Here is a 12,251-nt window from a genome sequence, read left to right on the forward strand (position 1 = left end):
GCATGTGTGGATTTTCCTCCGATGTTGCTTTATCCCTAGTGGCCGTGCAGTGACAGCAGGTTAAGTGAACAGGCCTAGGATGAACCGACCCTCGACCAGGTCCTAGGAAATCACCTCTGAGCCTTCGCAAAGTCTGGCTTGAAAAGAGTGTCTTTGTAGACCGGGAGCCCTGGGCCACTCCAGATACTTGATGCTAATAGCACAGTTGATGGGACCGCCTCGGGCCACACTGCGTCACTTGGACCACAGGAGGTGCTTTAGTCAGGACTAGGGTTAGCCACGTGGGCTGTCCACCCTGCCTCTGTCACGGAACCCCAAGGATAAAAACTCCAGACCCCCAGGCTCACATGAGCTTCCCCGGCCACCACCCCTTCACGTCCGTTGTCACGCGTCATTGCCGGGAGAATTAAGCTCTGCCCGTCTGACTCCACTGCTAAGGGGAAGCTGGAAGCTTCCACCTGGTCTCTCCTAGACTCTGTCCTCCACGCCTTGTACCACTGCAGTGAACCATCACCACGGGGATGACAGCTTCTCTAGGTCCTGTGAGTCCTTGTAGCGGATCAGTACTCTGAGGCCGGTCCTGGGGGCCCCAGTTCAGTTGTTCACTCACATCTATAACTGAAGAGACAACTTGATGACTTTGGTGCCCTGCACCAGTGCCCAAGGACGAGGCAGACTGTCTGTGGGCTCTGTGGGGCTGGGTGGGGCCAGCTGGGAGCAGCAGGGAGGCTGGGAGCCCTCCAGGTGGCCCACATCAGGCCATTTCACTCGGGCTCCTGGAAAGGACCGTGGCTTTTAGCAGCAGCCCAATAGCGCCAGGCCCCCAGCGGGCGCTCGGTGAGGACTTGCTCTCACGGGGGTGCTGGTGGGGACCGGCCTTGGCCCTTCCCCGAAGAAGCGCTGGGTGGAGGAAAGGGGGCAACGGGCAGGGCAGCCGGGATCCCAGGGCTGCAGACAAGAACCGTTTGGGGGCACGGTGTGGTTGGGGTACCCAGCTCGAAGCCCTCGGACCCGGACCGGTCCCGCTGGGGGCGGGGGGGTGGGGGGAGCGTCGCGGGCGTTCCCTGTCCCACCCCCCCCGGGGGCGCCCCGAGCGGGCGGAAGCAGAGGGGGCGCCGCGAGGCGGCAGAGGCGGCCATGGGCGCGCGCGTCCGGGCGCTGCTGCTGGCGCAGCTGTTGGTGCGAGCGGGGCTCCGGGGACAGGGTGAGCTGAGGCGGGGGCTGCGGGCCGCCCCAGGGGTGGTGGGGGACGGCCGGGGCGCGTGCAGACCGCGGGGAGCTCACCTGGCCGCCCGCCATCCCCCCTCCGGGCCCCCCAGGCGTTCAGGATCTGGACCAGCCGTTTCCAGGTAAGGCGCCCGGGACGCGCGCCTCCCCGCGCAGGGCACCTGAGCCGGAGCGCAAGGGGCGCCTCATCTTGTCCTCTCCCCGCCCAGGTTTCGAGAACTCGTCGTTGCTCACGTGTAACTGCCGGGCCCCGGGGAGGGGGGGGCGGGGTGGGAGGGGCGGCGCCCGCGCGCCACGTGGGGAGGGGCGCGAGGTCCCCCGGTCCCTGGGCGGCGCGGCCCGGACGCGCGCGTTTTCCCAGGGGCCCCTCGCGTTGGCTCGCGCGGGCCGGTGGGGCGGCCGGGGTCGTGCGGCTCAGCCGCGTGCCCGTCCGTCTGTCCCAGGGCCCTGCGGCCGCCACAAAATCCAGCCGCGCGTGGTGGGCGGCAAGGACTCGGAGCTGGGGCGCTGGCCGTGGCAGGGCAGCCTGCGCTTGTGGGGCGCCCACCACTGCGGCGCCAGCCTGCTCAACCGCCGCTGGGTGCTGTCGGCCGCGCACTGCTTTGAAAAGTGAGTCGGGGGGCGGGCGGCCCTGCGAACCGGGGTTGGGGGGCCGCGTCGTCCGGGCCCGACGCGTGCGGATTCAGCTCTCTTATGCTCCCGAGCCCCGGGCCCCGCTGCAGCCACGTGAGAAAACCCTGTTCCGTCTTTTCCAGAACGTTCTTTACAGCATTCCCGTGCCCTTTTGTGTCGTGTTCTTTTCTGTCTTCTCCCCGAATGGCAGCACCAGCCGCCCCCTCCTCATCCCACCTCCCCCGGTGCAGGTGCACCACGGGGCGGACCCGGGTGGGCGAGCTCTGGGCACAGAGCCTGGCCTGCCAGGACCGTGGGCTCGGGGAAGCTATTTTGGCCGCACCTGCCTAGTCCTGTGCACCTGTTCTTTTTTTTTTTTTTTAAGTTTTAGAGAGAGCGAGAGTGCGCCCAAGCACACTGGGGGGAGGAACAGAGAGAGGGAGAGAGAGAATCCCAAGCAGGCTCCAAGTTGAGTCTGCCCGATGCGGGCCTCAAACCCACAATCCTTGAGATCGTGACCTGAGCCGAAATCAAGAGCTGGACACTCAGGCTGAGCCACCAGGGTGCCCTGTTCATTCTTTTTTAGGATTGCTGTGGGAGGTGACAGGCCGGTTGAGTGACCAGCCAGATCCGACCTCAGGGAAAGGCCCTTCCTGCCCATCCCCGCATCCCCCCGTCCCCGGGTTCTGGGATTTGGGCCCATCTCCTCTGGGCTGCCATCATTTCTACACTGGGCGCAGTGGCCCGTGAGAGGAAGTGCTAACCGCGTCCGGGATGAGCCCTGGCAGCACCCCTGCGGCCCGCCTCGGGGAATGTCTCCCCTCCCCCATGTGTGCTCAGGGGGCCCTCCCTCCTCTGAGGACCCTTGACTGCTCTCTCCTCCCTCGACAGACACAAAGATCCCTCGAAGTGGACGGCTCAGTTTGGTGAACTGTCCTCCAGGCCAACTTCCTGGAAATTGTGGACCTTCTACCATCGGTACAGGGTGAAGGATATCGTTGTGTATCCCCAGTTGAGTGGGACGTCACTCAAGGACATCGCCCTGCTGAAGCTGTCCTCCTCCGTCACCTACAATAAGTACATCCAGCCCATCTGTGTTGTGGCCTCTTCCTCTGAGTTCCAGAACAAGGCTGACTGCTGGGTGACGGGCTGGGGGCACATCGAAGAAGGTCAAGGTGAGGCTGGGGGCGGGGGGGGGGTGGGGCAGGGGGGCTGCGGGCTCCTCTGTCTGTTCTGTCCACAGCGGCTTCAGCAGCCCCCATCTGGGTCTCTGTGCAGCTGGGTCCCTCCTGGGGGCTGCCCAGCAGTGCCTGGCGCCCCCCCCCCCCCCGTGCCAGGGCAGGACCTCCTGTCCCCATACCCCGTTCCCTCTGCCTTCCAGAGACTGTGAGCCCGAAGCCACAGTGAGAGGGAGGCCAGCTGGGCTCAGGCCCGCAGGGGTGTGGAAGTTTCTGGGGTGGGCTCCTCAGAAAGGCCTTGGGTATGTGGGGTTTTTTAAATTGAGATTTAACTCACAAAACCGAAAATTCACCGTTTTCAAGCATGCAGTTCACTGGTGTTGAGTGTAATCACGGCTGTGCAACCATCATCATCGTCTAGCTCCAGAACATTTTTATCATCTCAGACTGAAACCTCGTACTTCCTGGCCTTTACTCCCAATACCCCGCTTTCCCCTGGCAATCACCCATCTGCTTTCTGTCTCGGGATTTCCGGACTGTGGACATTTCATAGAAATAGAGTCCCACAACGTGTGGTTTTCTGTCCCTGACTCCTTCACTCAGCATATTCAAGGTTCGTGTGTGGTCTAGCACGTACCTGTACCCCATTCTTTGAGGTTTAGTTCACATAATGTTAAATTAATCATTTTATTCCTTTTTTTAAAAAGTTTTTACAGTTTTATTTATTTTGAGTGAGAGCGAGCGAGTGAGAGCATGAGCGGGGGAGAGACAGAGAGAGGGAGAGAGACCCCCAAGAAGGCTCCACACCGTCAGTGCCGAGCCGAATGTGGGGCTCGAACCCACGACCACGAGATCGTGACCCGAGCCAAAATCAGGAGTTGGACACTTAACTGACTGAGCTGCCTAGGCGCCCCTAAATTCATCATTTTATTATTTTTTTTAATTAATCATTTTCAAGTATACAATCCCGTGACATTTAATTTAGTATGTTCACGGTGTATAACCATGAACTCCATCAAGTTCCAAAACATTTTCATCCCTCCCAGAGGAAATCCGACAGTCACTGACCAGTCACTCCCCCTTACCCTCTCCTTCCGGCCCTTTGGCAGCCACTAACAAGCCTTTTGTGTTGATGGATATACCTATTCTGGATTTTTCATGTAAATGGATTCATACGTTATGTGACCTTCTGTGTTTGGCCTTTTTCATGTAGCGTGGTGCTTTAGAGATTCATGGGTGTTCTAGTATGTATCAGAGTTTTCTTTCTTTTTATGGATGAATAATAGTTCATCCTATGGATAGACCACAATGTATTCATCCATTCTTTCATTGATGGACTTTTGTGTTGTTTCTGCCTTTTGGATACTGTGAATAGAGCTGTTATGAACATTCATATTCAAATTTTTATTTGAACACCTCTTGTCAGTTCTTTTGTGTATATATCTAGGAGTACGATTGCAGAATCACGTGGTAATTCTATGTTTAAGTTTTTTCAAATTTATTTATTTTCAGAGAGAAAGAGAGAGCAATCGGAAGGGGCAGAGAGGGAGAGAGAGAATCCTAAGCAGGCTCTGCACTGTTCGCACAGAGCCCGATGCGGGGCTCAATCTCATGAACCGTGAGGTCATGACCTGAGCCAAAATCAAAAGTCGCACACTTAACTGACTCAGCCCCTCAGGCGCCCCTGCCCGTTTTTAATTTGAGTTGTCTTTGTTGAGTTGTAATAGTTCTTTATGTATTCTAGATACTAAACCATTCTCAGATACACGATTTGCAAATATCTTCTCCCATTGTGTAGCTCTCTTTGCTGCACTTTCTTGCTAGTATCTTTTGATGCACAAAATTTGCAAAATTTTGATCAACCTCAAATTATTTTTCTTTCGTTGCTTGTGCTTTTGATGTCAGGTCTAAGAAACCACTGTCAGGTTCAAGATCATGAAGATTTACTTGCATGTTCTTGCAGAGTTTTATAGTTTTAGCTCTTATATTTATGTGTCTGATCCATTTCGAGTTGATTTTTGTACATGGTGTGAGGTAGGGGTCCAACTTCATTATTTTGCCTTTAGATTTCCAGTTGCTCCAGCACCGTTTGTCACAGAGACTCCTCTCCCCAATTGAATTGTCTCAGCATCCTTACTGATTGACTGTAGATGTGTGGGTTTATTTCTAGACTCTGAATGGTACTCCATTGGTGTGTATGTTCATCCTTGTGCCAGGACCTCATTGTTTGATACCTGTAACTTTATAATATATTGAAATCAGGAAGTGTGAGTCTTCTAACTTTGTTCTACTTGTTCAGTAGTGTTTTAGTTATTTGGGCCTGTTGATACTCCATATAAATTTTAGGGCCAATTTGTCAGTTTCTGCTAAAAAGAGCATTGGGGTTTGGAAAGGGATTGCATTGAATTTGTAGGTTGCTTTGGGGAAGCATTGCCACCTTCATTATATTATATCTCCAATCCATAAATAAGGGATATATTTCCATGTATTCAGGCCTTCCGTTTCTTTCAGCAGTGTTTTGTAGTTTTTGTTAATAAGTCTTTGATCGCCTCAATTAAATTTATTCCTAACTATTTTCTTATTTTTGATGCTTTGTAAATGAAATTTCTTCTTTTTTTTAATGTTTATTTATTTTTAAGAGCGAGAAAGAGCACAAGCAGAGGGTGGGGAGAGAGAGAGGGGGAGACACAGAATCTGAAGCGGGTTCTGGGCTCTGAGCTGTCAGCATAGAGACCGACATGGGACTCGGACCCACGAACTGTGAGATCGTGACCTGAGCCAAAGGCCAAAGTCAGACGCTCAACCAGTGGAGCCACCCAAGTGCCCCAGTAGAATAACAGACTTTTGTGGTTTGATCTTGGGTCCTGCAATTTTGCTGACTTCATTTATTAACCCTAGTCCTCTTTAAATGTATTCATTATGATTTCATACACACACACACACACACATATATATGTACTTATGTATACATGGATGATCATGTCATGTATGCATAGAGATAGTTTTACGTCTTCTTTTCCAATTTGGATGTGTTTTATTTTTCTTGCCTAATTGCCCTGGTGGGAACTTCCAGAAAAATGTTAAATAAAATGGCAAAAACTGGCATCATCATCTTGTCCCTAAATCTCGGGGAAAGCTTCCCGCCTGTCACCGTTCAGTGTGATGTCCGCTGTGGGTTTTTCACATCTAGCGTTTATCATGTTGAAAGAGTGCCTTCTATTCCTACCTAGCTTATTGAATGTTTCTCTAATGAAGGAATTTGGATTTTGCCAACTGCCTTACCTGCATCCGCTAAGATGAGCCTGTGGGTTTTTTTCCTTCATTCTATTAATGTCTGTAGTACATTATCTTGATTGGTTTTTGTATGTTGAACCGCGCTTGCATTCATGGGATAAATCTCACTTGCTCGTGGTATACAGTTCTGTTGCTATGCTGCTAGGTTCTGTTTGCCAGCATTTTGTTGAGAATGTTTGCATATATGTATTTTTTGTATATATACCTTTTGCATATATATATATACACGTATTATTATTACTATTATTGCATTAAGGATATTGGTCTGTTGTTTCTTTTTCTTGTGATGTCCTTGTCCGGGATTTGGTGCCCCCATAATGCCGGTCCCAGGGAATGAGTTAGGAAGTATTCCTTCTTCTCCGATTTTTTGGAAGAGTTTAAGAAGGATTGGTGTTCATGTCTGCAGAGGTTTGGTAGAATTCACCATTGAAGCCATATGGCCTAAGGCTTTTCTTCATTGTGAGGTCCCTGACTACAGATTTCATCTCTTATTGGTGTGTTCAGACTTTCTGTTTCTTCCTGAGTGAGTTTTGGTAGTTTGTGTTATCTAAGATTTTGTCCATTTCATCCGCGTGATCTAATTTGGGGGATAGCTGTTTCCCTTATAGTCCTCATTACTGCTGTAAAGTCTGTAGTTATGTCCCCACTTTCATGATCAGTTTTGTTGATCTTTCAAAGAACCAAGTTTTGGTTTAACGGTTGATTTTCTCTATTTTTCTATTCCCTACCTTGATTTCCTCTATTCTCTATTATTTCCTTCTTTCCTTCTACTTTTTTAAAAATTTTTTTGACGTTTTATTTATTTTTGAGACATGGAGAGACAGAGCATGAACAGGGGAGGGTCAGAGAGAGGGAGACACAGAATCCGAAACAGGCTCCAGGCTCTGAGCTGTCAGCACAGAGCCCGACGTGGGGCTCGAACTCACGGACCGTGAGATCATGACCTGAGCCGAAGTCGAACATTCAACCGACTGAGCCACCCAAGTGCCCTTGATACTATTCATTATTAAAAATTAGGTATTGAGGGGCACCTGGGTGGCTCAGTCGGTTGAGCGTCCGGCTTCGGCTCAGGTCATGATCTCACAGCTTGTGAGTTCGAGCCCCGCATTGGGCTCTGTGCTGACAGCTCGGAGCCTGGAGCCTGCTTCGGATTCTGCGTCTCCCTCTCTCTGCCCCTCCCCTGCTTGCTCTCTGTCTGTCTGCCTCTCTCTCTCTCTCAAAAGTAAATAATAAAACATTAAAAAAATTATAAAATCTTTTTTTTTAATTGTGTTTAGAGAAAAAGAGTGCGAGCAGGGAAAGAGGCAGAGGGAGAGAGAGGGAGAATCTTAAGCAGGCTCCACGTTCAGTGTGGAGCCCAAAGTGGGGCTCGATCCCACGACCATGGGATTGTGACCTGAGCCGAAATGAAGTCTGACGCTCAACCACACAACTGACTGAATCACCCAGGGGACCCTGGATTCGCTATTTTTAATTCATGCTGCTAATTTCTGCCTTTTAATTGCAATTTAATCCATTTAACTCATTTCCATTAAAATTACTGATAAGTAAGGATTTACTTCTACCATTATTCTATTTCTTCTCTATGTCTTGTCACATCTTTCAATATCTCTATCTGTACTTTATATCTTTTTTATTTCCTCTTTTTGTGTTTCATTGATTTTTATTAGTGGTCTGTGTTGATTACCTTCCCATTTTGCGTTCTGTGTATTTTCTTAGTGGTTGCCCTGGGGATTACAATTAACAACTTAAATTTATTGTTTAAAAATTTTTTTTAAACTTGATTTTTTTTTTAACTTGAGAGAGTGAGTGCGAAAGTCGGGGAGAGGGGTAGAGGGAGAGAGAAAAAGAGAGAGAGAGAGAGAGAATATGTTAAGCAGGCTTCACGTTCAACACAGAGCCTGACGTGGGGCTCGATCCCACGACCCTGGGACCATGACCTGAGCCAAAATCAACAAACGCTTCACCAGCTGAGCCAGCCAGATGCCCCAACAAGTTAAGTTTATAACAATCTATGTCGGATTAATAGCAACTTAGCTTCAGTAGTACACAAAAATTCCGTTCCTTACGCAGCTCTTTCCTCAGAGGTTTATAATTGTTGTATGCACGTGTCTTAAATTATAAAGGAAGGGAAAGAAGTGATAAACCAAAGCCATAATAGGCCTGGCTCTCCTATTTACCCCTGTGGTCACCTTTACCAGCGCCCTCTCTTTCTTCCTATGAACGGACACTGGCCAGGGTCCTGAAGACCTCCCTTGCTCCCTTTTCTGTTTCTACTAAGGCAGGTCGCCGCCTCATTTTCTGAAGGATAGCCTGATACGGGATTCTGATACAGATACAGAATATTCTCGGTCGCCTGTTTGATTCTTTCAGCCCTTTGAATGTGTCATCCCGCAGCCCCCCCCCCCTCGCCTCCAGGGTATCTGAGAAGAATGTGGCTGTTAATCTTGGTGGGGATCTTTGATGTGCCACGCATGAGGCTTCTCTCTTGCTGTTTACCGGAGTTTCCCCTTCGATACTTTGCTGAAAATGTATCTCCGGGTAGATCTCTTTGTGTTTATCCTGCTCGGGGAATTGCTCGGCGTCCTCAAGACAGGGATTCATACCTTTTTTCAAATCTGGGGCATTTTCGGGGCGCCTGGGTGGCTCAGTCGGTGAAGCGTCCGACTTCGGCTCAGGTCACGATCTCGCGGCCTGTGAGGTCAGGCCCCGCGTGGGGCTCTGCACTGACAGCTCAGAGCCTGGAGCCTGCTTCGGATTCTGTGTGTGTGTGTGTGTGTGTGTGTGTGTGTGTCTCCCTCTGCGCCTCCCCTGCTTGCGCTCTCTCTCTCTCTGTCTCTGTCTCTGTCTCTAAAATAAATAAACATGAAGAAAAAATCTGGAGGGTTTTCAGCCTGGATGCTGCAGGTGAAGTATGTTAATCCTCTACCATGTCGGTGTCAGCCCCGCCCCCTGAGCCTGCTGTGGCCGAGGGACCTCCCCGGTGGCCCAGCTAGGGGCTGTCATCTTCCTTCTCCAGATGGGGACACTGAGTTTCAGGGAGAAGCGGTGACCGCCCGCCCATCCCTTGGGTCCTTCTGTGACATCGTTCATTGCCCATAATGTGAAGGGTGCTGGGCTGGGGGCAGAGGCGTCATCGAGAGCGATGTCCCGGACCCTGTGGAGCCCACCCCCCCTCCACCCTCCCCCTGTCCCAGATGGCAGGGGAGGGCCCAAAGCTGTCCTCTTCCTCTCTCTCACCCTCAATCCCTGGCAGTTCTGCCGCCGCCTTACCGTCTCCAGGAAGCACAGGTGTCCATCATAAACAACTCCAGGTGCGACTTCCTGTTCCGACGTCCCGGTGTCCTCAGTTATGACCCGGATGACATGATCTGTGCTGGCTCTGAGAATGGCCAACGTGACGCCTGCAAAGTGAGTACGCCTGCCCCCACCAGGGCCTTGCTGGACCCGGGCACCACCCCTCCCCACCTTGGGCCTGGGAGCAACCCCCTGGTGCCCACCAACCCACCCGAGTCTATTCGTGAGAAAACAACCACGGGCCTTATTTCTCCAGCTTGTACAACAAGCGTTAATTGTTTGGCCTTCGTTGTACCACCTTTGATTCTCACCTGACCCCTGGGGGGGGAGGGAAAGGGGCAGTTTGAGACCGATGCCCACTCTGCAGATGCAGAAGCTGAGGCTCGTTCGCTTCCGGGGTGGGGAGTAGGACGTGCACCCGGTCTGCTCGGCTCCACCGCCCCTCCTGCTGTCGCCACAGCTGTCCCTGCCTCTCCTCGAGCCCCTCACCTGCCCCCTGCCCCGCCAAGCCTGGCTCACCCGCGCCGCTCCCCAGGGTGACTCCGGTGGCCCCTTGGCCTGCGAAAAGAGAGGTGTGTGGATTCAGGTTGGCATCGTGAGCTGGGGATTGGGCTGCGGTAGCCCCAACTGGCCCGGGGTCTACACCAACGTCAGTGCGTATTTCGACTGGATCCAGACGCTGATGGCCCGCGGCGCCCCCAGGCCAGTCCCCTCTCGGCTGCTCCTGCCCCTCGCTGTGCTCTGGGCCAGGCTCCCGCAGCCGGCCTGAGCCCAGCGGAGTCCTGAGAGCTGGGGCCATCTGCTGAGCCAGGCCCCGTCCCCCACCTCGTCCCTTTTCTAATAAACTCCTTAGCGTGTTGGAACCGATGGCTCGCAGAGCCCCGGGTGGCTCCCCGGACACCCTCACGGTCCCCCCGGGATCCAGTCCTTCACTCCTAAATCTCGCTCCAGCTGTCTGCGCCACTCGGGTTTGGGTGACGAACCACGGAGCCCTCTCTGGTTGGTTCAATCGGAAAGATAGTTTACGGGAGGACGTTAGTCACCCCCGGGTCGCTGGGGGCCAGGAAGACCGGAGCGGGGTGCAGCGGGGGGAGCATCCCGAGCCCCCCGGTGCTCATGCCGGTGCGACCCTCCACCCAGACGCCAGACGCTCCCGGCCCTCCCTCTGTCCCCGAAAGGCCGACCCGGGACCGGGACTGGGGTGTGGGAGGTTTACTTGGGAGGTGACGCCGGGAGGCCCCAGTGAGGAGCAGGGAAACCGAGGCAGGGAGGGAAGCAGCCAGATGACGTTTGCCCAAATGAGGGGGTTCCCACCAAGGGCAGCGGAGGCAGAGTCCTGCTGGAGCGGAGAAGCCGCAGGGGCACGGCTCAGCATCGCCCCCTGGAGGACAAGGACACCGGGCGCGGGCTTCTCTCCAAGCTGGAGCACCCCTGGTGAGGCCGGGTGGAGGGGGGCAGCCTCGGCCTGGCCCAAGCCCGAGGCCAGCAGGGCAGCCTCCGGGGCACCTTGGAACTGCTGAGGCACATTCCTCCCCTCGGCTCCCCACCCCCTGCCCCCAGCTGTGGAGAGACAAGTAGAGGAGTGGGGGGGGGGGTGGCCCTCACCGCCTCTGCCCCACCTCCGACAGCCTCGAGGTTTATAGGGCGACACATTCAGGCTTCATGCGCTGTGGCGGCCCTTGAGGCTGGAACTCCCCTTCTCCCTCTTCACAGTGAGGAAACTGAGGCCCCGGGAGGTGGCGGTGGCGGGACTGAGTCGCCCCCCTCACCAGGGTTTTTGTCCGCCTCTCACTGCACACGGACCTACCGGGCCCCACACGGAGGGGCCGGCAGATCCCTGGGTGGCGAGTCCCCAGCCGTCTCCCGGGCATGCCGTGGGGTCTCCTAAAGCGTCTGTCCATTTCCACTTCCACAACCCACCCTCCGAGGAGCTGGAACCTGAGGGCGCTTCCTGTCCCCTGCTCCGAGGCCCTCCAAGCTGGCCCCAAGAGGATCACCCACCACCCTTGGTGTCCCACCTGTCGCTGGAGGATGGCGCTATTCAGTGCCCCGCACCGGCTGCCGTGTAACACCGCTCCGCGGGACCCCCTGGCAGGGCCAGGACAGCCCCTCCAGCGGCAGGTAGACTCGCTTCCGCTTCCGGGGCCCGGGGCCTGCGTGAGCGGCTGTGTAGGACCACTGGCCCCCGCCTGAGCCGTGTCGCCCACAGGGTCGCGTTTGGAGCCACCTCCCCAGAGGCTCGGAAGGATCCCCGCAGTTGCCACAGCACGCCCCTCCCCATGCCCGGCTCACCCCTACACCTCTGCCTCTCCCCAGGCTGATAAGGACAACCTCTGGTTGTTACATCAACGTGACGTGGGGACTCTGGCTGCGGCCACCCCAAAGGGCTTGGGATCTGCTGTGACATCAGCACACACGCAAACCGGATCCTGAAGAGCCAGCCGCCGGCTGGTCTCCCCGGGGCCGCCCCCCGCCCCCCACCTCCTCCTGCCGCCAGGTACAGAGGGTAGGGCTGGACATTTGTCACACGAGAGTCCTGTGCTGCAGGCGGTGGGCTGGGCACTGCCACCGTGACGCACCCGCGCAGGGCGACAGGCTGTGAAACGTATCTTCTCCCTTGATGGACTGTGCTCTTGGGCCATC

The 12,251-nt window shown here is 54.4% G+C and overlaps 1 protein-coding gene across 1 annotated transcript; it reads left to right on the plus strand.

Moving 5' to 3' along the window:
• Positions 1–775: 775 nt before the first annotated feature.
• On the plus strand, positions 776–10,471 carry PRSS41 (serine protease 41). The gene is given in 8 exon segments (XM_053894039.1): positions 776–1,204; positions 1,320–1,463; positions 1,671–1,836; positions 1,983–2,030; positions 2,032–2,112; positions 2,731–3,014; positions 9,568–9,722; positions 10,144–10,471. Coding segments are annotated over 8 exon segments (1,179 nt in total). The 5' UTR covers positions 776–1,137; the 3' UTR covers positions 10,378–10,471.
• The last annotated feature ends 1,780 nt before the right edge of the window (positions 10,472–12,251 follow it).

The sequence above is a fragment of the Panthera pardus genome, unplaced genomic scaffold, assembly GCF_024362965.1.
Source record: "Panthera pardus isolate Hobbes unplaced genomic scaffold, ASM2436296v1 HiC_scaffold_4, whole genome shotgun sequence".
Classification (NCBI taxonomy): Eukaryota; Metazoa; Chordata; class Mammalia; order Carnivora; family Felidae; genus Panthera; species Panthera pardus.